Source organism: Sphaeramia orbicularis, chromosome 7, assembly GCF_902148855.1.
Source record: "Sphaeramia orbicularis chromosome 7, fSphaOr1.1, whole genome shotgun sequence".
In the NCBI taxonomy this organism is placed as follows: domain Eukaryota; kingdom Metazoa; phylum Chordata; class Actinopteri; order Kurtiformes; family Apogonidae; genus Sphaeramia; species Sphaeramia orbicularis.
The window spans coordinates 38440709-38464472 of NC_043963.1; the positions used below are offsets into that span (position 1 = coordinate 38440709).

General features: G+C 35.1%; 1 protein-coding gene across 1 annotated transcript; it reads right to left on the reverse strand.

Annotated features, from left to right (window-relative positions):
- Positions 1–1764: 1764 nt before the first annotated feature.
- On the reverse strand, positions 1765–23691 carry LOC115423091 (serine hydroxymethyltransferase, mitochondrial-like). Its single transcript, XM_030139811.1, has 12 exons — positions 23016–23691; positions 21047–21235; positions 15873–15952; positions 12566–12766; positions 9406–9487; positions 9147–9269; positions 8741–8880; positions 8480–8642; positions 6878–6977; positions 5851–6006; positions 5453–5560; positions 1765–3388 (listed from the first exon to the last, which is right to left on the reverse strand). Exons 1-12 carry the CDS (start codon positions 23046–23048, stop codon positions 3261–3263), a joined length of 1503 nt encoding a protein of 500 aa, XP_029995671.1. The 5' UTR covers positions 23049–23691; the 3' UTR covers positions 1765–3260.
- Positions 23692–23764: the final 73 nt, after the last annotated feature.

The following is a 23764-nucleotide window of genomic DNA, read 5'->3' on the forward strand; positions in this document are numbered from 1 at the left end:
TTCGTCGAGGATCTTTGTCTTGTTCAGTGAATGGTGAGGTCTTAACTTGTGTTTCATCTTCTTAAGAAACATCAGACATTCATCTCTATAATGCAACATCCCATTATGCAACATCAAAACATGACTGTGCTTTTGAACACTACAGTGATTATTGTGCCAGTGACCTTGAACGATGGAACTTGAGGGATCTAATGGGTTCCCTGAAGGATTTAAGGGCCCTAAACACATGCGTCAAAGAAGTTATCAGGTCGTGAGAAACAGGCACAGAGATGAGACGTTATTTGTTTAGCGATGCTGGTGTGTGTGTCGGTGTGGATGTGCATCTGTTATGTTTATGTGTGTTTTCAAGTGAGAGCTGAGATCTTCTCTCACATTTGACCTGCGATTCAGCTGGTCAGTCTCTGTGGATAGAATGTACAGTACAGAAATCCTCTGCCAGAAGCTGAAGCAAAAAAAAACAAAAAAAACAAAGTGAATTGCTGATGAGGAGACAAAGTAGCCTCAGTTAAAACAAAGGTCCATTCAGTTTTTCAGTGGAAGACATTTGAGGCGCTCCAGTAGCTGTGGCAGACCTGCTTCATGTTGTAGAGTTCATTTACTGCTGCTTTGTAAAAGCCTTTGTGTCTCAGAGAAAATTTTTCTTTCAGAATAAGAAATGAAAACATGCACATAAAAAACATGTCATCCTAAAATGAAAAAGAAAACCCTGCTTTTAAAAGAATATGCGTCTGACAGCTTCAATTTAAAAAGCACCAGGAGAAACAGTGTTTAAATAAACATTGAAGACGGGGACGTGTGTTACATAACTCTCATCTTCCCATTTAGAAAAGAACTGTCCAGTTTCGTTAAAGATTATGTAAGTGTGTGATCCAAGGCAATAAACAACCACTAAAAAAGTGATCAAAGAAGTAGTAGCTGCTGTGTGTTCCTGTATGATGATGCTTAAAATCACAACGTCTTAGTTTAAGTAGTGCAGTTGAATTTTTAGCTTTTATTCCAGGGTTTCTGCAGTGTTGATGAATTTTATCCTAAGATATTTTCATGCCAGATAAAGAAGGAGTGGATAGCAGTTTCAAAAATAAATAACAGCCATAGTAGAAAGGAAAACTAGTGAAGTAATATGACCTAGAATTATTCTTTTATGTCATCATATATACTGCAGTAAATAATCACTTAAGAACCAGGTAAGTGACAGACTGACAACAACTAGCAATTTACAAAGCATTTTTTAAAAAAAAGAAAAAAGTAAGACTATTGTGTTGGGTTTGTTTTTTTTTTTTTCAATTTTATGCTGTTCCAGACCTGTTTATACCATGTGTTTACATTAATTCATGCGGTCACACAATTTATTTTTATGATAAAACCGGTCAGTTTTAAAATAAGGCACATTAAGAACATAAGAGAGGATCCACAGCTTTGTGTCAGGGTCCTTTAAGAGGCTTATATCTCTATTTGTCTCCCTGTCAAATATTCGTGACTGTTTACAGATCGTCTGAAGTTTATTTTCTTTTCTTTTTTTTTTTTTTTGACTCTTCTCTGAGGTTGACAGAGAGAGGAAATGGCCAGAGGAAATACCACAATCTTCAGTCAACTGCAGTGTTTATAAAAACTCTGAAGCCTCCTCCCTTCTCCAGCTGTAAACTTAAATGATCTGCCTCTCTAACAAATGTGACTGTGTGACCATCAGTGACAGCAGCAGAGAAAGGCCAGATAATCCACCGATTTTAGGCATTCAGCATCGAGATTTTATTTCAACTTTTTAAGAAGATCAGCTGTTTACAGTATATACAAGGTACTTTATTCATAAATCTTTCACAATAGCCATGTTTTATGATATGAAATTAGAAATCCCAAATCAGAATTCAGGTACATAAGTATGATCTACAAATAAAGGTTAAGTTTCAAAGATTGCTTGAATATGCCAACACAACAACTGCAGGTTTCCCAGGACCAGTACAAAGTCCAATGTGGATAAGAGCTCTGAAAGTGGATTAGTGGTGAATAATACAAAAGCCTCCCTTGACTTAGGGTAACAAGCAACATGGGAAAAATATCTATAAGAAGAGCAGATGCAGTGATTGGTTTATTTACAATAATAATATACATCATGATGACACAGAAATTTCTTAGTTCATCTGAGTGGAAAGAAACATAATCAAGTAAATAAAAATCTAGTAAATCCATTTTATATGATTATACAATAGCTTTAAAGAATATGAAAATACAAATAATCATTACAAAGTAATGGACCGCACTGGTAAATTAGCATGTTAGCATGGCCTACCACTTTACAATAAGGGTAGCTACCTGTGCAAAAATTAATATGCAAATGGTTTATCATTTATAAAGGCTGTTAATTATATTGTAAACACTTTCTAAATATTAATAAGATGTTACAACCCACAAGACAACAAGGACAATTGTGGCATTGACTCTATCATGGTTACCTTTAGTTAGCATGCTAGTGGTTAGCATGCTAACTGTCCCGTTAAATTGCAATTATAATTTGTGGAATGACTACAACAATGAAGACATATCATTTTAAAAGGCTAAGAGTGTTGTGTTCAAGATGGGAGTAATTTGAGCTAAATGAGTGGCTTAGTAACAGTGTTGTGTTAAGCTAATGTGTGCTAATGTTTTATGAGTCTAAAATAAACATGGAGCTCTACTTGTGGTTGTGTGTTAAGTATAATGTTGTCAGTGGCTGTGAAAACAGTCATCAGGTTCATGTGTGTCTCTTACAACCGATATAATGGTATACACTAAATTTTAAAAGATGACTTAATCGCTGATCTTGAAACCACATGACCACCATTGAAACCATCTTTGAAAATCTGAAAACTTTATTAGTAGTTTGTAAAGTGTTTGCAGCCTAGTAAACAACCTAATTCTAAATAATTTATAATTAGTTCATAAGCGTACACTATTCTTAAGATGAAGTGGTGGCCCTCCTTGAATTAGAAATTGAAGATGTTTAGTTTTTTTTTTTTGTTTTTTTTTATGGAATTGTTTAAGTAGACCTCATCCTCCTGTATTGATGTCTCCTATCATAAATTAAATACTATGTTTTTTGTCTTTGGTAAAGTTGCGTAGACATATGGGACTTTGTTTTGTGTAAGTTTACACACTTAAATCTCACTGTGAGCACAGATGATCAGGGAGTCTACACGTGACTAAGTTTTAACCTGGTCTACTTCTGGACTGATGCTTGTTTCTGTGGCATTGGCCCAGTGGGAACCTGCCTCCACGGTCTGTGGTCATCAGTGGTCAGTGAATCCTGGCATGGGGAAGGGCCTGGCAAATAGCTCCACCCGCTGGCGGAGGTTTGCGATGCGAGACACGGTCTCCCGATCCTCCAGCAGGAAGGTTTTGAAGCTGGCAAGATTTCCTGATACAAGATGAGAGAATTCAGAACTATAGGCACAGATACATGATTAAGTAACATCCAATGGCAAATGGAAACTTCCTCACTAAGCAAAACAAATTGTTATAAGTGTTTGGTGTAAATATTGTCATTTATGGAGCTTTGGTAAATATTCTCAGTCCACACTTTCAGATCTGAATCCCACCAAAATAGTATCCACAGGAAAACACAGGGGAACAAGTCATAAAACAAAGGTGATCTATATATTAAATTATATTAAACATAATGATATTTTTGCACCAGGAATGGTATAAAGCACCCAACAGCAACATGAACAAGCTGAGGCTTAAAATCAGGGTTGCTCTACCCAATTTTGGTTTATGAATATGTGTTGTTTAACCCTTTCATGCATGAATTATGAGAACCTTATCAAGATTTTTTTTTTCCTGAGTGTTTTTATTCCTCTTTAGGCACGAAAAAAAAACCAAAACAAAACAAAACAAAAAAAAAAACAATGCAATTGAAATTATTTTATGAACCTATTTTTCATAGAGTTGCAAAAATGTCCACTGAGCTGGACACCATGCATTTGATTTTTGAAGCAAAGAAACATGTATTTACTGATATACTGTGTGAAAACAATGAAATAAAAATATTTTTAATGCTGTTAATCTGATGTTTTCTCACATTTTAACATACTCTAATACTAGTTATTACTCACTTCATGGGGATAACATGCAAAAGGAAAAAAAAAAACAAAAAAAACTGTTAATTACAGTCTAATAACAATTAGCAATTGATTTACACTCAAACATGTCACTGCAGATTAAGTTAATCAAGAACAGCAAAGTTACAGGAATGGTATGAATTGCAGTGTATGGGATGATGCACAAGCGTCCGCTGTGTCGGCTGATATGGAACTAAAATAACAAAACCCATGAATATATAAGAGAACAGCTGTAGAATAGCTGTCCACTGTAGTGACCAGTATACATGAAAGGGTTAAAATGAGCATGTGTTCTTTGTATTATCAAGGCTTGAAAACACTACATTTTTATCACTTTAATCAGTTGTAATTTTTTTAAAGAATTCAACAACATAAATATGAATATTTTAATTTGAAGTTGAAAGAAATGTCTCTAGTTTCTAGAAAAAATAATATTGTGAAAACAGTGATCTCACAGTGGAATACTTCTCAATGAAACTTTGGGTTTTCAACATCTCAGCAAGTTCTTTTTAGTGATGATGAAATTCTACCTGCATAACCTGCATCCCTGTAGCTATATGCATTTTACTTTGGATTTGTGCATCATGTTTTTCCTGGGCAGCGTGCCTCTTTTTTAGATGTTAGTTGTGATTGTATCTCGAATATTTACCTCAGCTGAAAACACAGAAGCATATGATGCATAATTTTCTTGAAATATTTTAAAAATTTGTTTATGTATAAAATGAGTCAGGAGGATATTGTTGACAGAATCATTTGAACAATATAGTATTTTTATCAGAATATTAACCCTCAGAGACCTAGACAATCATCCACAGCTACTATATTTATCTATTTATTTTTTCAATGTTTAGTGTCATCTAAATCTCATATCCTATCAATATACTTTAAAAGGTCAGATAAAGCGGAGTTTTTCAGTTTTTCACTGGTATCACTATATTTGCTATGTTCCCATTGGTTCTTCATGTTCATGTTGGTTGTATTTCTCTGAAAAACCCCCCACCATGCTTCAGTGCCCTCTGTTGTAATACATTAACATTTCTTGGACACACTGACATGGCCAGTAAATGAAACATAAATGAAACAAAACCCCAGGAAAATATAGGATAATATCAAAATAAAGAGCCACAAAGTCAAAGCACCTCAGTGCAATTCTATAAATAAGAAAACACAAGCCTCCTGAAGCTAAGTTAATCAATATTCAGGCAAATAAAATATAAAATTGGGGCTTAAAGTTCAAGTGATGTGCGATACTTGATGTGGACTATGAAAAACAGGCTTGAAAAATTATAGAAATACAGGAGAATCACAAATTTTCTTCAGTATGAGTAAGCTAATAACAAACACAGAACAGGGAAACCCACCGGTCTTCTTCTTCACATCCAGCGCAATCTGAATCCCCTCATCAATGAAATCCACAACCTTCTCAAAGTCTCCCTCCTTGAACTGTCTGGATGTTAAAGCAGGAGTTCCTGTATGAAAACAGATTTAAAAAGGCTTGAGCTAAACAGAAAGACAGGACAGTATTACTTGTTAAAGTTGATAAAAAAGGTTAGGTCTGGTGTGGATGCTGACAGATGAGTGACAGCCCGACAGTCCAAAAAAAAAAAAACATCACAGGGAAAGACACACAAAGAGAAAAAAAAAAAAGCTCTCGATATCCCAGTGACATAAGACTGACTGGTGACAGATTCTATCCAAACATGGTCCAGTCCTGCAGCTCTTTAACAACACATCCTGAAGTGGATTTTAATGGGAGTACCCAGTCTCATTCCTCCTGGAGTCAGGGCGCTCTTGTCTCCTGGGCAGGTGTTTTTGTTGGCTGTGATGGACACCAGCTCCAGGACCCTCTCAGCTCGAGCTCCGTCCATCCCTCGTGGTCTAAGGTCAACCAGGACAAGGTGGTTGTCAGTTCCCCCTATGGGAGAAAAAAGAAAGGGGAAATTGATTTAATTTAATGTCATTCAGTTTTGGGTTAAATCAAGTTCAGCTGAGGTAACACACAAGTCAGGGTGGAAAATAAGGTGTCATTTCTTTTCACTGCATTTTCAACAGACAGAAAAGAACAACTTTAGCTTTTTTCTTACTATTACTTATTTTCCATCTTATTCTTTCCATCCAGCTGTCAAGTGAAGTGAGCTTTTCCAACATAATAAAAATAGAATAGGTTTCCATCAGCTGTGGAATAAACTGTACAGACTTAATTGCAGGTTTAATTTGTGATGTAATAAGTGTTCATATTCTTCATATGGTTCATTAAAAGTACTAATACAACACTGTAAAGGTACACAAAGTTCTTATTTAGGCTTAAAAAATAAATAAATAAATAAATAAATAAAAAATATGCAAGAAAAACTGCTTCAAAAAAGTCAAGTAGTCATTGTGTTGTAAAATGTTGCTATACTAATATATGTGATGTTTTTGGATTCATTTTACTGCTGCGTGAACATGTGTGTTGCATTTTGCTGATTTACATATTAATAATTGAGCTCATTAATCACTTGATTTAGCAATGTTATATTCAATAAAATCATCATATGTAAACATTAAAACTCAGCACATTTAGAGAAATGTGAGGAAAAAGATGAAAAGCTGTGATCTGAAAACAAATGAAACCTGTCAGACAAATATAGTGAATATTTACCTATGAAATGTGGTAGAGTAGAAGTATGCTGCAGTTGCAGAAAATAGAAAACCTCAAGTAAAGTAAAATAATGGAATAAAAGACTTCAACTCATCCCCTCCCTGCCCAGTTTTCTGCACAGAAAACACTTGATTCCCTTCATTACCTGACACCAGTGTGTAGCCTTTCTTTAGCAGAGCATCAGCCATGGTTTTAGCATTCAGCAGCACTTGAGCGATGTACTCTTTGAACATGGGAGTGGACGCCTGCAGAGACAGAGATTATTCTCTGTGACAGAAATCCTCCATGGACCTTTTTTTTATGCATGATAATTAAAAAGTCCAATAATGCCCAGTTTTTGTAAACATGGATACAGATGTGATGCCTCTGCTTTAGATGAAAAAAAAAAATAGATCCACTGCAAGAACTGGACAAAAATATTTACTTAAATGTAGCTTAATGTCTTATTTATAAGAAATTGGCATAGACTCAGCTCCAGGCTGATGTGATTCTCCATATTCTACTGTGATGAACGTTGGAAACCAAAATCAGATGCAATTACTGTGACAGGTCATTTTATAACACTGAATAACATATGAAAAACTAATTGATTAAAAAGATAATGATTTGAACACTAATCTACATAGAAAAGTCCAGAATCATGAATGGACTAAAAGATTTAAATATATATGGGAAGATTGATAGTTTTATATTTGGTTTAGTTTGTAAATTGTTTTTTCATTTGCAGTGCAAAAGTTTTGACTTAAATTCAACATTTTTACTGTAAATTAACCTGTAAAGACCCAGTTACTTTTGTGTCAGTTCCCAAATGAATTTTTCTCTTGATTTAACCTTTCTTAAGTGATTTATCTCAATTTATTATAATATTATCCTCTGTATTTTGTGTTTTTTCAGTGAAAAGTAGGTATTTTCCTGTATTTTATTTACTGACCATATAGAAGTTCATAAAAACTCAGATTAATGTTGAGGGTTATTATATCAGAAAGAGAGAAAACTGACGAAAAAGTGACTTTTTCTGAAAAATCTCTCATTAACTGAGCATAACCCAAGTGTCTCCATCCACTGTCACTGATCCAACTCCATGGGTTTTACTGGTGAATCAATGTTGTAGAAGATGACGGTGTTTCCACGTTCACTACGGAGTCTCTGAACGTCCAAATGGGTCATATCTGATGACCATGAAAAGATGTCAAACTGCATTCTACACCAATTATTTGCATGTATTGATAGAATTAATGGATTAAACACTTTACATCAGTAGATGCTTTTGGTTGCCAGTGGCTGTTTGGGTTTTTATGAGTTAATTTGAGGTTAACACACAAAAACAATATCCTGACCAGAGATTATTTATAAAATGTCTCTGTTACATCTCCCATTGGTTTTTGAAACCAGGTGTTTTAGGTATTGTCATGTTGTCCCTTTAGAGCCAGAAGTGACTATATTCAGACAAACAGATGGAGCTGAGGGGGTGAGGGGTGAGCTGGTGCTAAATACAAGGAAACTAACAGTAAAAATTCATTTGTGTTGCAAAATCATTTGAAGGTCTTGTTAGTGTTAGTATCAGCTGTTTGAGCTGTCAGATAAAGAATATAATTTTTGAAGAAGAAATAATGAACAGACAGATGAGCAGAGCACTTGTTAGTGAAAGAAAAGGAACAAGCATAAAATGACACAGAAAAACAACAGACTTTTTTCAGTGTAAACCCTGGCTTTTTTGGAACCAGTACTTTAGTCCTTCGATCCAGACCTGTTTGAGGGCAACAGAAACTCCAGCTATGGCGTGGTTGTGAGGTCCTCCCTGAAGTGAGGGGAAAACAGCAAAGTTCACCCGGTCCTGGAGGTCATAGGTCACCTCCCGACCTTTCTTATCCACAGATCGCACACCTTTCCGGAAGAATATCAGACCGGCCCTGCAGAGCAAAGAGAGAACAAGAGAAGTGCATCAGTTTCACAATGTCTCCTTCATTTCTTGGACACAGCAGACGAGAGGCCTCTTCCGTGTTCTTACCTGGCTCCACGTAAGGACTTATGGGTGGTGGATGTGACCAGGTCTGCGTAATCGAATGGAGAAGGAATAGCTCCAGCAGCCACTAGGCCACTGATATGAGCCATGTCTGCCAACAGGTATGCATTCAGCTCCACACAAAGCTAAAACATATTTGGCATTGTTAACATATTATCTTGTCTAATAATGGAATTCCTGCCCTGAAGTTTAAGTGCAGCATCAAGAAAAGTGTACAGTGAAATTGGGAATTAGGAATAAATTAAAGAATATGAAAAACAGAAATGAACTATAGCCCTAAAAGTTACTATTTACTAACACTTATTACAAGGAGCTTAATATAAAGTTCTACTATATATTATTAATGCTACTAAACAATATAACAAGACTTCATTTTCCATAAGGGATGTACCTTTTTCATGCGTGAATAATCGATGAGGCGAGCATACGCACTGGTTCCAGCGATGATGAGCCTGGGTCTGAAAAGACGAGCTGTCTTCTCCAGCTGCTCATAATCTATCAGACCTGTTTTTGGCTGAGACAACAGACAGAACAGATTTGTCATCATTTTGTTTCCTATATTTCTATTCATTTTCAGCTCAAGAATTTCTAATATTAAAGTTCAACTAAACCTTCATATTTCCTTGTAAAAAGTCACCATCATTACTCACATCCAGCTTGTAAGGCATCGACTCAAAATAGATGGAGGTGGCTGAGATCCTCTTGGTGTCTGTCATGTAGCCGTGTGTGAGACTGAAATAAAATTGACATTAATAGCTCATTAGATTCTAAAACAGTGTGCAGGTGAGGGCACACTGTTTTAGAATCTAATGAGCTATTAATTAGATTCTAAAACAGCGTACAGGTGAGGGCACATATACTATTCTCTGCAGGTATATAAATTTTCTCTGATTAGGACATTCATATTGTTTACCACTCATATAATGTATACCTATTGTATATCACCTTATACATATATACTTATATCAGAATCAGAATACTTTGTTAATCCCAGTGGGAAATTATTGGATGTTACAGTTACTCCATTCAAGCATAATAAAAAGTAGCAGGAAAGAAATTATCAACACAACAACGAAAATGTAATTAAATAAATTATATATATATATATATATATATATATATATATATATATATATATATATATATATATATATATATATATATATGTGTGTGTGTGTGTGTGTGTGTGTGTGTGTGTGTGTGTGTGTGTATATATATATGTGTGTGTGTGTGTGTGTGTGTTTTGTTTTTTTCAGATTAATCATAGAGTTGCTGTGGATTAATTCTGATTTATCCTTCATTTTTAATCTATATTAATCACATTTCATTGTGCATGAGCAAAGAGACTCAAGAAAGAAGGGAATATATATGCACTTAACTTGTTTATTAAACACCTTCAACAGTTTCAGCAAAACAACTGGAAACACCTGTTCCATCTTGGGGTTTTTTGGTTTTTTTTTTTTTTTTTCCTCATATTTCCATCCAGAGGGCCAACATGCTGTTTAGCGTCTTCCATCTTTATGGGTTGGTTCTGCTGCCTGTCACTACTGGATCAACTGCCCATTTGTGCATATGCAACACTAACCCTACTTGGACAAACTGCCCCAGATGCATTGCCATAGACGTTCACAGTCATTCTGCACTGCAGATGGGTTAATTGCACTAAAATTAATCAGATTAATCATGATGATGGATTAATTTGTGCTAATATTTCTTTAATTATCAGTATGATGATTAAAGAAATATATATTATAATTGTGCAAAACTATAGTTGTGTGTAATTATAATTATGAGGTTATAAGATGGTATATACATGTAGTTGTACTTATATCACTCAATACTGGTGAGTAGTGAGAAATAAAGTTGGTGGGTATAAACATAAATGGAGAGACTGGGCTCTTGAGATAGATCCAGATTTAAGTACTCCTGTGTTAAAGAAAAACGGACATCATATTATATTACTTATTTAACTTTTATTTATCCAGGAAGGTCCCTTTGAGATACATGACCTCTTCTTTCCATGAGACCTGGTCAAAGTGGCAGCATCAAATACACTGTTGGCCATGAAGTTGGAATAAAATATTTTTACCTCTTCTCATGAAATGACTGTGACAGTGTGATTTATTCTTGATAGATTAAGTGTAACTGGGACTCAGTATGTAATTATTGCACCTCTTCAAACATGATTAATGATGTGTACAAATAGAAATAAAAAGACGATTGTATCTGAAAATCAAATTATCCCAACAGCGTACATTCACATACGAAAAACACTAAATACAGAAAAGCAACAAAAAACACAAAAAAACTGAGATACAGAAAGTAAAACAGGCAAATAGTCCATCTCAGCTGTTTCCATAACCCAAACTGCACTGCAGAGTTTTATGTAAAGCAGAAAATTGTTTAAAACAGTACATAAAATTCCTTTACAGGTATTTAAAGAAGGGTGTGTTTCAAGCAAAACTATATTCTGCCGTTCATTCCATGCCCATGGTGCATAAATAGAAAAGGCTGTTTTACAGAACCCTGAGTTCACTCTGGGAATATTAAGAAGAATCTGAGCAGTCAGTCTAGTGATATAGTTACTAGTGAGATAGGAAAAGAAGAAAAAAGTAAGTACAGTTTATTTAAATATACTTCATTTAACACCTTAGCAGTAAAAAGCAACATGTGTATTTTCTCCTCTGATTTAAAGATGATTATTCTACAGATTCATATAAAATACAGTAGTGAGGGAAAGAACCAGCATTAGATTAAAAAAAAATTATATTGAAATATTCAATATTAAATTGAAGTTTATGCCATTTGCTTTATATCCCAATCAAACACATCTCAGTCAAGTGTTTTTTGTTTTTTTTTTACTTTGGTTAAATAATCCATAGCAGCCTACAGTAGAAGTATAGTCATATAATTACTATTGACTACTAGTTACACACTAAACCTTCAGATACAATATATTAATTTGGTTGTCTCTTATTTTCTTCAGTGTCTTTGTTACATCCAGATATGCAGTGAGTGGTTAGTATGTACAGTATGTTAATGTGGTCTAACAATGTGTCTGTACCTGATCATCTGATGAGATGATGTGATATGTTTGTGAGTTCAGCTGTGAAATTTCTCAAGTCTGAAAACACCTGCTAGCCAAACCATTCCTGTCACACCACATGTACACTTTTATCTAAACACCATTTTATGCCTCTGTAACTTTACTGTTTTCTGAATAGATACAGTGATGCGGGCATAAATATATAAAACTAATAAAACTCGTGGTTGGCAGATGAAACTTGGCACATCTGAATTCAGGCTGGTATTCAGCGACAGCTCCAGACTGTGTGACTAACGTTGTGTCATTTACATTTAATCCTCTTGACGTTAAGTCCAATAAAAAAAACAGTTTCATGTAGAAAAACCACAGATTCATGGCACTTCCCACAAAACTGTTGCAAATAATAAAGAAATAACTGAAAGAGATCACATTGAACAGTCTGATGATGTTGTTAAAAAGTGAAAACTATGTAAATTAATAAAGTTTTGTCCTTAAAAATACAAAAACAATGTTTGTGTTCTGTTTGATAGCAAGTGTAATTACATTTAAATGATGTCCATGTGTTTGTTTGTGCAACAATTCAGAGAATAAATATATCCACGGTTACATTTTAATGATATCTGTGTTCTTTTGTATCACTTGTCTGTACTTTTACATGTAGAGGCTCTAATCCATAGTCTTATCTCAGCAAACCTGCATATGTTTGATTCTGGAAGTCATTCCCTTTATTGGCTGTGATGATAAACTGAAAATTGTGCACTCACTGTCCTCCATCTGGTAAATCCAGGCCCATAATGCGGTCATGCGGCTGTAGAACAGAAGTATACGCTGCAAAGTTAGCGGGGGATCCAGAGTACGGCTGAACGTTGACACCCCAGAGGTTTGGGTCCAGATCAAAGACAGAGAGTGCCCGTTTTTGACACAGCAGCTCAATCTGGTCCACGATCTCTGCACCTCCATAGTACCTGAGAAGAACAAGAGACTCCTTAAGGTGTGAATCACGCCATGTCTGTGATAAATATAAGATACCGACAGATCGACTGCAGTATCTTAAATGGATATTTCTACTGGAGCAACCGTGGGCCTTGCCAAAGGAAAAGTTGCTCATTCTCTTCCTTCTCACTCTTCATGTTGCATCAACCTATGAAATCCTCTTGCATATATCATATTATGTGTTCTGTTAGGTTACTTTTGAACCTTTAGTGCTGCACTGTATCCTCGCTTGTGTAAAAACACATTATAGAGCAATGGAGAAAGGGTTGTAGGTGAAAACGTATAACTATTTGGAGACTAATAGAACTCTAAACAGTTGCATTAAAAATATGACAAATATTAGATAGCAAATAGTTTGGGTTTAATTTATGAAAAATCAAAAAGTAAAAGGTTCAGTTTGTTGTAGTTTATGGCATCTAGTAATGAAGCTGCACATTACAAGGAACTGAAAACCCACCTATATTCTCCTCAACCACAGCAGCCACAAAAAGAGCCAGCACTTATTATCCCTGGTCTCAAGTATAGTAGGTGACAGTGACGCACATTGACACTGATATCCACCTGCTATAAACCAGCAAAAAGAACAAGTCTGTTCTGAGACATTACATACTCAAGGTGGATACTGCGGTTTCCTCTATAGATACAAACAACTCAATGTAGGGAAACACAAACACGGCTATTCTCATTTTCATGTGAGTACACACTAAGTAAAGGTAATTATGAAAACTATATTTCATTTTTGTAACTAGATTCTCCTAAATCCTGCTAAATCTTACACACTGGACCTTTAAAGTGCTGCTAAAAACCTACAACATGTTTCTGAGCTGTATATGGGTCCGATCAAGCGGTAACACATGGGCACATTTGGTGTTCAACAGTCTCTGTCATGTAAGCAGAGTAACTTAAATACATGTATTATACATATTTTAGTAGGTATTTATAAGCACTTTAACATTATGTCTAACACAATTTGGGGAGATAAAATCTTTAGTTGAAAAATGTCAAATTACTGCTCGGTAACATGTGGACTTGAAACGGACATCAATTTTTTAAGCTTTACGCAAACATAGAAAACATGTGGTTCTCGACAGAAATTGATATCAAGTAGAACAAAACCTTTTAGATATTATGTTCAACTATGCTGAAATAAATTTTGGAGTAAAATATTGAAAAGTCTCTGTTTTATTCACATGACAATGTGGTAACACGTGGACAGGTTACCATAGTAACACGTGGACGACTCTTTACCATTGTATGCATCACTCAAAATGTATCAGAAGATCACTACTTTCTGAAAGTGTCACTCAAATATCTGAATTATAAATAACTTGAAGATTAAAAATTGGTATTTTTGTGATTACGTGGCCTTTTAAGCAACTCACAGATGTTCAAACTCATAAATATTAATAATATTCACAAAATAATGAAAATTTAATACTTGAAACTTAACAATCATCTATATAATCAAAAGACTGAATATATTTTCAAATTTTTTTAGATATAATTTTTAGCATCAAATTCGAGCTATGGCTGTGGTGTAAAAAGTAAAATTGATAAAATCGGTTGTAACATTTTTCTACAAGTGGTATTTTAAAAAGGATAACAGTTCCATAGAATAGAGATTTTTTTTTTTTTAAATGAGCCCACTTGATAAATGATGCGTGCAAATTTACGTTTTCATGTTGATGTTCACTCTCACTTGATCAGACCCATAGAGAACACCATGAAAGAATTGATGAAGCACATCAATTTTGGTGATAATGTAAAAAAAAAAAAAAAAAGAAAGAAAGAAAGAAAGAAAGAAAATAATAAATAAATAAATAAATACATAAATAAATAAAAAATATCACCATTTTAATGTTTTACAATCTTCTTGAGCCTTCCCGCCTCCATTATGATGTAGACTCAGGCATTTAGTACAATTCTACGTCATCAAATTTGTATTAAAAAAAACTAATGGTACCACCTAATCAGAGGTGTTCAGTCCACCTGTCCTACAGACAGATTCTGCTAAACCTCATCCATTTTTCAATGTCAAAATGAAACCTTTTTATTGCTCTATTCTGAACCACCAGACTTACATGCACATGGCAATTTTACCTAATAAAACTGCCTCGTTGATCAATTAATTACTTGTTGGTTTATACTGAAGTAACATATTAATATACCATGTAGATTCAACACCACAGGCTGCAGAACTGGTTTTGTCATTGAACTCTAAGTAAAAGACTTCAAGGCTTCAGTTCTCTGTGTCAAAGAACAGTATAATGGAAACAAAAACCAGAGAAAATATTCTAAATATAGACACATCTAAACAGATGTTTAGTTTTGTAGGTGGGCCTTTCTCAGTTGGTGAAATCCAACCAAAAACTCAAACTAATCCTCATATGGTTCTGCATAGGAGTTCTTTGTCCCTGAACTCCTCCTGTCTCACATCCACACCTGAACATTCAGAAACTGATCATCACAGCCTCAGCCTCTTTCTCACTTCATTTTCACAATTATGCATCGGGTGGAGTTACACTTTAACTTCTTGTGATTATCATCTCTGCCATATACATAACACAATAATGTGAAATTGCATCTCCAGGACCATATGTGACATATGAAATGCAAACAGAAACATGCAATGCAACATAAAGTATGAAAAAGCATAATGCATCATGACCAGATGTTGATCAGTGATTGCAGATTAGGCAGAATAAGTGTGTGTAATAGCATATTTGTGGTGACTGAATTTGCAAAAGCAATGGATAGGTGTGGTTTAAGTGTTTTTAATTTATATCTATCCATCTGTACTGAACAAATTACTTCTATATTATTGTGTACTGTGACTGATGTGTAGTTGTTTGTAGTAAAAGTGACAAAAACATGAATTTCCATGAGAGAATGAGCAACATGTCTGTCTGCTGTACATATCACAAGATAATGTATTATTATTATTATTATTATTATTTTTTTTTTTTTTTTTTTTTTTTAATTTATTTATATTTTTGAGTTTGAATACCAGTTTCAGGTGCAAGTTGTAATTGTATTAATCATTAATCCCATATATTATTTCTTGCATTGTGTTCTAACCTTTGTCCTGGGTATCCCTCTGAATATTTGTTGTTCAGACAGGAGCCCTGGGCCTCGAGCGCTGCACGGCTACAGAAGTTCTGACAAGACAAACAAGCAGAGTGTCAACATCCACAGCCAAACACTGTGCATTTTTTATTATCATGCTTATATATTCAGAACACTGCCACCATCCAAATATAACCTTTATTTATTTGCAGAAGGGTGACGGAACAGCCCTTCCTTCTATCAGTGTGGCTAGAGATACAGGGGCACTGGTATGCACTAAGTTTTACTGTGATTGTTTCTGTTTTTAAAAACAAATATAACACAACCGGAGATAGATACAGTAAGAATGAGCTATGCTTTTTAAACAAAAAACTGATGCTTCTGTTAAAAGCCTTTTCTGGAAGCAGCAAAATGAATGGTTTTTATGTGGACATTGCAAACCATTAGCCTCACAGTGTAATTGCCTAAGTAATATTTTTGGCCAAATTGTAATATCTGCACAACATGAAGCAGCGGCGTTTGGAGAATAAAGTTACGCAGATAACAAAATTTGGCCAAACATATGACTGAGGCCATTATGCTATGAGGCTAACGAAATGTTAAATTCATTTGTGCAAATTGCAGATGTTGTCCATTAAAGAAACAAAATATTGATTATGACTCTTGACATCTCATATATAAAAGCAGATATTCATGGGTTAATTATCCTTTTAATATCTTTGACTTTGTGCTGATAAAGATCTGGGGTTAATCCCAGTGGACCTCCAACTGTACTAAGTGATAATACTAATTGCTAATGCTAGGTGCTATGTGTAGCAGGAAGGCTAAAATGCTGAGACAGAATATTCCTATGGGGATATTGAGGTAACTTTTTTACAAGTAGTATCTCGGAATTTTGACCAATGAGCACCCTTAAATACGACCACATAACTGAACTTCAGGTTAAGACAGAGGTGCTTATTCCTCTGCACTATGAAGGACACTTAAGGAGTCACCTTTCTCATCAGTTTTTGTTGTGACATTTACATGTTACAGCAGCAGCTCTTCATCCACTGGACAATGTTTATCATTTGCGTATCTTAATGCTGCACAATATATAATTTCATCATGTTTGTAATGATGGGTTTGATTAATATGGGTTTGCTTGATACCGTATATGCAGGAATCAATAGGCATGAAAAAACTGATGAATGGCAACAAAATATTTCAAGGTAGTTTTATACACACTGTAAAGTGACTTAAAATACTCAAAAATATAAGATATACTTTAAATATAGCATTTTAATCATTGCTCTGAACCTGTTTTTGTCAACTGTCTGTAACAAAACTCTTTTCTTACATAGGAGGTGGATTGTTACTGCATTCATAATGTCATAAAGAGAGTAATTTATCAAGTTTCAAAGAGTTTACCATATAAGAAAGGCACACACAGGTCATAGGGAGTCCCTCTCAGTGCAGAGTACTCAGTAAAGCTTGTAGCAGTGAAGCAGGAGGCTGAAAATTACTATTCCAAAGCATCATAAGAGGAACAATGAGATCTTCTTACAACACGCCAGAGCAGTGATTTTTTTTTTTTTTTTGCCTCCTGTCATCTTGACTTGTCACTTTCAGTCTTCCTTTTGTGTCTGCATTCAGCTCTAATTTGAAGCTCAGTTTAGTAATAGTAAAAGTAATAGTAAATAAAATATGATTATTTTTAGAGCGGTTAGACATGACTGATGAATAAGAATAACACCGTGATATCAGTGGAACTGTTAGTTTAAAAAGGCTTTCACATAACACATTCCTACACAGACACAAATCACATGATGTTGTATTTTAGTATTACATATTTTGCCTGTCTTCACTAAAACAGAGTAATTACTCAAAATAAAGAGTGTATCACCTGAATTTTCTTACTTATTACACACTCAAATGATTATTGTACATTATGTATGCCAGCTGTTATCAAAAACGGAGCTCACTTCATCCTCACTTTTTACTTAACCTTCAGGGCATTTTCAAACTTTAATTCTGTCATATTTTACTTGTACCTGTTCTTGCTTTACTTGATAAATTTGCATCCCATTTTAGTGGCTGTACTCATTTGTCTTCTTTTTCCTTTAATTTTTTTGTGCTACTGCATTGCCTTTAAAAATTTTCATAATCATTGTTGATTTTATTGTCATTCTAATTATAATTGGAAATAAAAATCTAATTAAGAATTATTTTACTAACACTGAATCTGACAGGAGATTGGAGTTTTGTGAAATTTGTGAGACTGGCAGATGGAGCTACAGAAAAGAAAATGCCTCAGTCTGTTTTTTTCCCCCTCTGCTCACCTCCTCTACGTCCTCCTAAACCTGTCACTGTTCAGAGACCCTCAATCACTCCAGTGGGATTTATGACTATTCCCTCATGTGACAAAACTCTCTCCATGACATTTTAAAACACTACGTCAATGCATGCACTAACTCCTCTGCTAGAATTGAAAATGTGGAGATCAATGGCAAAAATCAGTACAGGAACCCTAATAGGATGATTTGACTGTTCCTGAAGTATAAACGGGGTTCTCCATAGGGACTAAGCCTGCAGCGGTGGGCGACTCTCAGCACACACACAAGAAAGAGGAGAATCTTTCAGATGCCACCGAGACTGATAGCGCTGCAGATTCGTAATTGCTGGAGAATAAAGGAATAAAACACTCCTTTCTTTTCCCACTGCTTCTACTTCAATGAAATCAGTGACTTGTGAGAGGTGAAGGCAGCAAGAAAAGTCTCTGAAGAAAACACAAACCACAACACTGCTGAGGGAGGCTCCTCTGCAGTTTAAGCTGTTGTTTTCCCCACTTTATGGTCCCACATATTGCATCTTAAAAATGTCTGTCCACAGGTAAACACCAGATCAATAGCACCACCCTTTTATCCCGTACATGGTCAGTTTAAATAATAATTATCCTGCGAAAAAAAAATTACAGAAATAACATAAGCAGTCAGTCTTATGCAGGATCTCAGCCTTGCACCTTTATTATTCAACTAGTAATGGAAAATTATTGCACTTACTGTAGAACCCATTCATACATCTGAACTCATTAACCTTCTGTTAATTGTGTTAATTTAATTTTGCACTTCAAAGTATTTTCTAAGAATTTTTCACAGAGACATTCATATAGTTTGTTATATTTAAGTGAAATGTGTCTTTGAAACTAAAGAATATCATATTTCTGGCTCGAATATAATCTATTTCATGTCTATAATGGTTTGGCATAAATAGCAAAAAAATAAAATAAAATGAATTGAGATTAATCTCAGCTTTGTTCATCTTAGTAAAAGTGGCTTTTAAATTTAATATTAGATCTTTACAACATTATCTAAATGAGTTCAAAATAAGTGTCAAATATTTTGGCTCTAGAACAAAAAAGCTGAGTCAACTTGGCAGAATATTTTTTGAAACTGAACTGTAGTTTTATAAGAATATGTAGTGAAATGCTTTAAAAACTGTGTCTTTGTTTTAATGTCTAGTGTTGGGCACTTTGAGATGTAACACAAAAGCATAGAGTGAAGTCAGAAAAATCTATGAGCAATCTAAGAAAGTAAAAGCAGACAAGAAAGAGAACATTTTTAATTTCTGCTAAACACTAAGTCTAAAGGTGCATAATAAATAGTGCAAGATCACAATAGTGACCACCTGACTTCCTCTGGTTTTAATTTACGATAAAATAACATTACCCCCTCATGACTGTTTGCTTCTGCCAACCAGTCGAGTTGCAATTTACATTCATGTCTGTTCAGAAAACTTGATGGAATAATTGATTTCTATAGCTCTTTTTAAGGCAGCAAAAGTGCTTTACATTTTATATCCATTATTCATTCATTCTCACATTCACACACTGGTGGTGGTAAAGTAGCCACAGCTGCACTGGGGTAGACTGACAGACACAGACAGACTGGCCAATTCACACCAAACAACTCCTCCGACCACCACCAAACATTCATAAACCAGCGTGAGTAACACTGGAGGAAATGACACAACTGCACAAGACCAGGACAGAGCGAGATTTGAACTGCCAACCCTCTGGGTACCAGACAACCTGCTCAACATCCTGAGCTATAAACCATAATAGGTGGTGTTATGTATATTTTTTATGAAACTGAATCATCCTAAAAAATATTTATGGCCTGCTTTAACAAAGAATAGTGTTGACAGTTTTTATTATTATTATTATTATTTTTATTTTTATTTTTTTAATCATTCTTATATGACAACAAAACTGACTTTTGACCTTCTAGGTCAGGGGTGTCAAACTTATTTTCTTCCGGGGGCCACATTCAGCCCAATTTAATCTGAAGTGGGCCGTACCAGTTAAATAATAGCATGATAGCCACTAAAAAACGACAAATCCAAATTGTTTTAGTGCAAAAAATGGCATTCAATTATGCCAATATTTATGTTTACAAACTATCCAAACAAAAAGGACATGAATAACCTGAAAAAAATGAAATTTGTTAAGACAAATAAGTCCAATTTTATCAATATTTTGCCTCAACTTATCATTTATACATGTGCATTACAGATCCAGTCTACAAAGACACAAAACCCTTCGTAACAGGCAGAATACTCTTAAAATTGTGCTTAATTTTCGTTAGACATTTCAGGTTGCACATATTTGTTCAGGATATTCACATTTTATTGTTAAAGGATAGTTTGTTAATGTAAACATTTTCATAATTTAATGTTTTTTGCACTAAAACAAAGGGGGAAAAATTGGTGTTGTCATTATTTATAGGTTATTAGGATATCATTTTTGAGTTTGATGCCCTAACTTGCACTTTGCAAAATCATCCCATGGGCCGGATTGGCTGGCCAGCTTTGGCCCCCGGGCCACATGTTTGACACCTGTGTTCTAGGTATAAAATGTCATCTCTCATCTCATCTTATTTGTGAGAAAATGTATTGATAACTGACATGATGAATTCTTGAGTAATGGTCATAAAACATATTTTGTGAGGTCACAGTGTGCTTGACCTTTGGCTTTTCCAAATTATATAATTCAATCTATCAGTCCAAGTTAACGTTTGTATGAAATTTGGAGAACTTCCCTAAAAGCATTCCTGAGATGTTTCACTTACAAGAAAAGGACAGATGAAAAGCCCAGACATAATAAAGTCAAATAAAAACTGCTGCAGACCCATTGTGTCATTTCTCACCTCTGATGCGATGAGCTCCAGACCTCTGCACTGCCTGTCCTTCTCCTGCTTAAGGAGCCTCCACATCTCAGGGTCATCCTGCTCCAAAGTCTCCTGTCCGGTCCAACCCCCACTGAGTCCCCGCCTGGACACATCTGTCCTCCACTGCACCTCTGGGCCCACACATCCCGAAACCCTGGAGAAGAGGGGCTGCACGGGGTCAACAAAGGACACAGTACAAGGAATAGTTCAACAACATGATCACTACTAAAACACAAACTGTTTTCACTCATTAGTTATTGAAGTTATTTGTATTAATTAGGGCCTGAGCTCTTTGATCTAATGGAATTCTTGTTCTTCTCCCCAAATAAACATGCTCAAAAACTATGCATCAGAAATGGTGAAAAAGTTGTACCTTGATGAACTAAATTTGACATGCAAATGAATCAGGTCCAGATCTCATGGAACCATAACATAACAGATAATGTGCTTCTGCAGCTTTTTTACTTCAGCAGCCTCCTCTTAGCCTTTAACCCCACTTCTAACTTGGTTGGTGTCATCAACCACAACTTTTCTGTATTTTACAGTTTTGGTCTTTTTAGCCTTAAAGGTTCAATGTGTGATATTAAGTGCCATCTAGCAGTGAATACTCCTCATCTCACCTCCTCTGTGTGGCCACTAAAAACATGAAAGGCCCATGTTGGAGCCATTGTTTGTTTTTGCCATTCTGCGATTTTTTCCTGAGGCAATATTAATTCTTGTATATTTGGTAGAAAATATAAAAAATGAGAAGTCTACTGTATCGTCTGTGCTACTGTGGAAATGCATCAGAGTCTGTGGAGCTAACCCACTCCCTCTGTGGTCACAAACAACTCATTGGAAGGCAATAAAAACATAATGAAAACACAATGACTTACATTTGATTTTTGACATTTAGGACTCAGGTGATAGAATAACTTGCACATTTTCACTGAATGCTGTTTGCAGGCAAATTTTGTGGCACAGGAATCCCTAAAATATGTGCATGATGAATTTGTCAGTATAAATAATTTTAAATTCTTGATCATAGAGGTATTCATTAAAACCGTGAATTGCATTATGTACTCACTAAAAACCACAAAAGCAGATAAATACTCATTCACAGGATCTGTTGCAACTTTCCATTGTGTTTTAAACAGTCCGTGCAGGATGAAAAAGTTTCTTTCTTGCTGTTGTTATTGTTGTTGTTGTTGTTGAAGATTACTCCTTTGGTGTCTTCACACAAACTCCACTATGAATGAGCTTGTGAAAAAAACACTTTCATCACTCAAAATTGTAATACTTTGCACTAGGGGTTTGGAAACTAGGGGGCTGGAATAATGTGTCTTTTGATGTTCTAAACAATCCATTAAATGAAAGGCAGTGAAAAACAAAACGTGTTATTCAACAGAGCAGTTCTGGAAATCCTTGGACATGAAAAGTGTAATGTAGGCTGGACAGACACACGGCGCTCAGTTATCAGGGTCTTGTTTGTTGAAGCCAGCTTGTAGCTGCATGATAGTTATGTAACTCTGTGTTACTTTGGCCTAATAGACACATTACTGTTTGAGCATAAACATATGTTGAAACAAGTCTCCTTTCATCTTTTGTGTTTTTTGTGTTCATTATGTTTTTAAGCCTTGAGTGTATCAAGCCTACACATTCAACTTTCTTTCAATAACACAGCATTGTCTGGGACAAACCACAGCGCTGTTTTCTCTTTTGACAACTTGTGATAATCACAGTAACACAGACACATGCAACAAGACTGAGGAAAAGAAAATGCAACAACAAAAACATCCTATCTTTTCATTACAGACTGTTTATGTCGAGGTGATGAACTGACCTAGTTGGTAGTTACATGTTTTACTTATCTAACAGCAGGAGACACCATTTTGAAACATAGTTACAGAGGAATATAAAACATATATATAAAAATAATAATAATAAACAAGCAAACAAATGTACTTACCCGTAATACTTGGCGTACTGACAGAGAGAGCATGTCTGTAACAGCTGAGGGCTGGTAAAACACAAAACTGTCTGAGGTACAAAGGTTGAAAATCAGCAATGGAGGGAAACCAAGGACATGTGTAATCTGTGTCAGATAAAAGTAACTGAACAGTAAACCATGTGTTTCTTCTCACTTTTATCAGTTCTTGGAGGAAGAAATATCTATATACAATAACTGCACAATTAATAGACAATTTATAGAAAAAAAATCAGCACTTAAAGTCAAGTATTCTGGAAATACTTGTACATTATTTTGTCCCAAGAGACATTTTGCTTGTCATAGAGTAACGTCAGAGCCCCTGTAGTTTCTGAGCTCGACTGATTTCATTTGTACGATAATAATGGTGTCCTGGAGGTTAGACGTCCTGCAAATCATCACATTTACACAGATGCTGTCAGCAGTGAACAGTCGAGTCTAGGGAGAATAAAACTGTGCTCTTCAGTCTGATGATGTTACCCTTTAATGAGCCAAGAAATTACTTATTGTAAAAAAAAAAAAAAACTTCAAGTGATGCATATTGAGAAGCAAAACTCATACACTTTACACGGTGACAATACAAGACAAGATCAAGTCACTGAAGATTTCAGAGCTGCCATGATTACTCTATTAGTCATTTTTTTTAATCATTAAATTAATCCCTAACTCTTTTGATAATCACTTAATTGGCTTGAATGATGTCTTTAGTCATGTCTTGTTTGAGTTGCAGA